This window comes from Fistularia commersonii, chromosome 36 (assembly GCF_037954325.1).
Source record: "Fistularia commersonii isolate RoL2024-O1a breed Wild chromosome 36, RoL_Fcom_v1.0, whole genome shotgun sequence".
NCBI classification, from domain to species: domain Eukaryota; kingdom Metazoa; phylum Chordata; class Actinopteri; order Syngnathiformes; family Fistulariidae; genus Fistularia; species Fistularia commersonii.
The window spans coordinates 1,569,968-1,575,111 of NC_141319.1; the positions used below are offsets into that span (position 1 = coordinate 1,569,968).

At 43.9% G+C, this 5,144-nt stretch overlaps 1 protein-coding gene across 1 annotated transcript; it reads left to right on the top strand.

The window, feature by feature from the left end:
• Positions 1–1,169: 1,169 nt before the first annotated feature.
• Positions 1,170–4,183, top strand: LOC147213282 (claudin-20-like). Its single transcript, XM_086143130.1, has 2 exons — positions 1,170–1,534; positions 1,954–4,183. Exon 2 carries the CDS (start codon positions 2,015–2,017, stop codon positions 2,777–2,779), a length of 765 nt encoding a protein of 254 aa, XP_085999256.1. The 5' UTR covers positions 1,170–1,534; positions 1,954–2,014; the 3' UTR covers positions 2,780–4,183.
• Positions 4,184–5,144: the final 961 nt, after the last annotated feature.

A 5,144-nucleotide genomic window follows, 5' to 3' on the forward strand; every position in this document is an offset into this window, starting at 1 on the left:
CATTGCTGGTTATGTCAGGTTTCATTCAAATATAAAGATACTCATTAAAAAAATACAATGGATTTCAATGATGATCCTTTGCAGCTGCTGCTGCTTCGATTGAGTAAACCATCAATGTTTAACTGATTAGATATAATCAATTAATCCCTGTGTCATTAGAAAGTCATTGGAAAAAGTGAAATAGACATTTTCCTCCTTTCCTCTGATTATTCACATTAATTCTTGCTTTTTGATTAGTTTGACTTTCAGTTACAGCAAAAGATGGCACAGACACCTTTTATGTATTTGTTATTTCAGAAAATTTAATCCGTAAACAACATATACGAGATCCATAAACAATAAACTCCCTACCTCCTTTCAGTCAAACCAGTGAGTCACTTTGGTTGCTTTGTTTTAAAATTTAAAATCATAAAAATGTTTCTTTTGTTTTTTTTTATTCGTAATTTCCTGGTCATTTTGTTTAAGGCCAAATTTAATCCTCAGACTGATCTCGAGCTGATTGGTTTTCTTCTACATCGTCTAATCCCTGCTTCAAATTTTCTCTGAAAGTTATTTTTTTTTATTTTTAGAATCACTTTTTTTCTCCTTCCTGCTCTTGTGTTGTTTTCAGTTCATGCAATTCTCTATGCAGAACCTCCATTAAAAATCTTCCCGTTTAAGATCCACTTTCACTGGATTGGTCAGGTGTCCTCACAGATTCGCCCGCAGTCAGAAATGCCAGTTACTTATTTGTCGGTGATGCAGAACCTCCATTAAAAATCTGCCCATTTTAGATCAGCGTGAAGGCGGCGGCGTTCCAACCTTCCACTGGGAAACAGACTCACCTCCTTGCGGTCGGTGTTTCCAAAAGGTTTCCCGTCCCGACTCCGATCCTTCAATCATCCAATGGAAAGGGTCAAAATGATCCCGCTGGCAAAAGAGCGTGTATGCCATTTGGAGTTTGGTGGAGCAGGTCGACCCCAGCTGAGGACTGGAGTGATGACAGGCTGCAGGGTCCCTTCATCGGGTGGGTGCTTTCGGGGGGCAGGGTGGGTGCTGAGTGCAGGGGGGCGTAGCAAGGGGGGCGGGATGTGTTGGGCTCTGGACTCTTATCACGCCGCCGCAGAGGGCGATACCTCACTCGGTCACATGACGCACGGCAGCGGGTTTTTATCAGCGGCGAGAGACGAGTCACTCCTTGTTGGATTTTTTCTCTTTTTTAAAGCACAAATCAAAATGTTGCTGCTGGGAAACCCTGCAATCAGCTGATACCATCTCTCTTTATTCACGCCGCCGCCGCCGCATCCATCACGCAGGCGTCTCAGTATTTTTGAGTGTCTCCTCTTGATCGGGATTCGTAATATTTGCGAACGTTTGCAAAAGGACCCGTCCTAGCAGGAGAGCACCACCTCTCTGCGGCTGCCCGCTTGGCGTGCCGACCTTCAAGTCCAAGCCTGGAAACTCGGGCGGCACCGGGATGGGATGAGACCGACTGTGTGTTTGGTTACCAAGGAGACCGTGGGGCGTGAAGGAATCGAACCGGCAACCAGAGCAGGTGAGATGGCGCTGGTGCAGCAAGTGGTGGCGAGCGGGAGATGCCCAAAGAATGGCTTATGGCTCTTTGGGGGGACGTTCAAGATATTTAGCTGGTGCGTTGAACGTTGTTAGAGCACCAGCGTGGATGAGTGGCTGCTTTTGATCACTTTAAATAACACGCAGTAGACGGTTCCTTCTAATTTTCTGTCTATTTTCTGATAATCATTCTGTGAGATTTCCTGATTTTCATCTGACATTTTCTTGTTATTTCTATTTCCTTTCTGTTTCTGTGTCCTTTGCTGAAAATTTTTCATTGGAAAAACAGTAAATCAGGAAATTTGACTTATTAGCATTGAATACATTTATCAACAATAATAAGATGAAAAATAGTAACGCAACAAACTCACACCAGCTGTGTGTCATCTCTTGCTGCAGCAGGACGCCGCCAGACAAAATCTCTTCCTCCACCATCAGGGAGCCTGGGTCGACACCGGCAGCCATGTTGCCCAGCGCTGTGCAGATCCTGGCTTTTGCCCTGGCGCTACTGGGCCTCCTGGGCGCCATGGTGGCGACGCTGCTGCCCAACTGGACGGTGAGCGCGGCGGCATGGTCGGGCCCTGTGGCGGCAGCGTGGAGGATGCGGGGCCTTTGGATGGACTGCGTGTGCTTTGGTTCCGGCGTCTTCAGCTGCACCATGAAGGCATCGCTGCTTTCGCTGCCCCCCCACATGCAGGCCACCCGCGCTGCCATGGTGCTCTCCTGCATGGTGGCGGCGTTCGGACTCTGCTTGGCGGCACTGGGGCTCAAATGCACCCGCTGGGGGGGCGGATGGCAGGCAAAGGGGCGCACAGCAGTGGCAGCAGGCGGCTGCTTCATCTTGGCCAGCTTCCTTTGCCTCGCGCCTGCGTCCTGGTTCACCAGCGAGGTCGTCGCTGCCTTCCTGACCTCTGACCTTCCCGACAGCAGGAAGTTCCAGCCTGGCGGCGCCCTGTGCCTAACGTTCTTGTCTGCCGGATTCCTCCTGGCAGGGGGGGTCATCTTCTGTCTGTCCTGTCCCGGGACCGGGACAGGGCATCCAGACAGCCCCTCCCCTGTCGACCCAGACAGGTTCATAATTAGGAGGCAGGAGGCGCCGGGCGCAAGACACGATCCGTCTGAGGAGGCGGCGTTGCAACAAAAACTGAAGCAACATGTCCAGGCGTCTCCGTCCAAATTCCCTCAGAAAGATCTGAAGGACAATTACGTCCTGCAGGAGTACGTCTGAGCCGTCTGTGGGAAGTACCAGCTCCATGACTGTGGCAGGAGGCTGCTTTTGGTCGGCGTCTGCATCTGCCCTGAGGAGGAGGAGTAACAACGAAACCATCATAAACCATCATAACACACACCACCACAACCATCATAAAAAAAATCTTGAAAAACCAGCCGTTCAAACCAAAGCCTGAAGTTGCTGATCAACTCACTGGATGTGTCCCTCTGCTCCAGATGGACCTGAACTTCCGGCGGCTCTTCCGGAACCTCAAGGTGCATGAAAATCATCCAGACATGAAAACAACGCCTGCCAGGATACTAGAATGCTCATGACAAACCAGAAGCTTTAACAACTACAACCTCAAACTAAATATTTCAGTTTAAAATAATAAAATAGAAATAATAGTTGCTTTAATCCTGCATACAAGCACCATCAAACCAAACAAAAAATATAGTGCTATAAAGTTATGATAGAACAAATGTAAGTAAAATAGGTAAAAAAAAAAAAAAAAACTACTGGTTTAAGGGAAATCACAGAAGAGATAAAAATCAGTCAAATATTTTAGGATCCAAACAAAAATACACTAAACAATAAAAAAAAAGAAATTAGCTGAAATTCTAGAGTTCAGTCACAACGCAACTATTTATTACTTTATTACATTTGACATCTGAATGTTAAAACATTTATATTATTTTTTGTTATTTAATATACTGTTAACCTGAATGTTTCACAATGTACTTTCAAAGTTACATCAACATTTAAGACCGGGGGTAGGATAATATTATAAAGCACACACAGCTGCAACAATCAGCTTGTAAAAGCAGTAATTATCAGTAAGTAATTCATACAAGTACTTGAATGTGAGAGAAAAAAAACTCGTAAGAGGCTCTTTTATTTGCGACAAAAACAACAGCAGTTGTAATTACTGTAGTATCTTGTTTAACAAATGTGAAAGGACATTGTAAGAGCAACTTTAAAAGGCTTGTATTTCATCTTCACGGTACCTCTTTATTTCCTTTATTTCAAAAATAGGAAATTTGGAATGAATTATTGGAGATTGTTCCACATGCTGCTTGTAAGATATTAGATTCTGACATTTTTCATGATGCAATATTGCATGGAAATGAGAAGCATTTGATACTTACCGGTCAACTTGTGCATCGTAGGCGCTGCTACGATGGAAGTTATAATGCAACGTAAAGAAAAGTGCCATGTTCATTGAACTTGATTACTAAAAATATGAATGTAGGGGGTTGGACCTGTATGTTCAGACTTGTGAGGAGTCGGTGCATTACTTCTCGGTTTCTTTTTGTGTTTTCTTTTGCTGTCGAGAATTGTAATTGTCTGTTCACGACTGCCATTTATGCCAACCAGCTTGAGCTTCGCTGAGAAAAAAAGCAGTTGTTGATCAGAGAAAAAACGGAAATGGAAAATAAAAAAGAACCAAAACAAAAAAGTTTCTTGTGTTGTGTGAACAGTGTTCATATTGGTGCCTATTTAAAAAAAAGTCCAAATCCAAAGCGTGTCGTCCGCTGTATCCAGCCCGTGCTTTTGCGATGGCTCGGAGGAGGCGAGCGGTGCAGCGCGGCATGACGAGAGGTAATGATGCTCTTTGATTTCCCATTATCTTCTCGCCGCGCTCCGCTGCTCGCGCACACACACCCTCCATCCTTGCAGAGGACATCCTGTCGCATCAGGCTGCCGGAGCCCAGGACTAATGGAGTCGCAGCATGCACATCATTATGTCAATGTGATGACCTTTGACCGGAGGCGAGCTGTCACTAACACATCTTGCTGTGTTTAGTAGAAAAACAGAGGAAAATATCAAAATATCCCGTTTTTCACCTCTTTTGTACCTTCAAGAAACACTTTTGTATGATATCACTTTAAATCTTGTCGTCTGAGAGTTGCAATTTACAGCGTGAAATCTGAGCCAATGTCTTTTTTGTGAATCAATAGTAAAATGTTATCTAATTAATTTATGTTCTATTGACGTCTATGTGTTAAATATGAATTTCAGTTGACATGTAAAGCGATTCAGGTTATAAAGTCAACATTGGACTAAAGAAAAGAACTCAGAACTAAAAAAAGGATTTGATTTTCTTCATTTATTGTCATTTTTCACCTTCTGCCAAAATAGCAGCATGTTTCCTTGTTTCTATTTTGTTCCACAACGATGACAAAATGAGTTTTCTGATCACCGTTTGGAAGAGAAGAAATTCTGTAATTTTGGGTTAGCTAGTTCTGAATTTATAACTCTGTTTAAAAATCCCTAAGGAACCAATTCACACGTCTTTCTCATATTTGAAAAAGAGAACTGTGAATCGAATCCCTTCGGTATTTAATGATCTATACATGATTGCTAACACATTTCGATCTA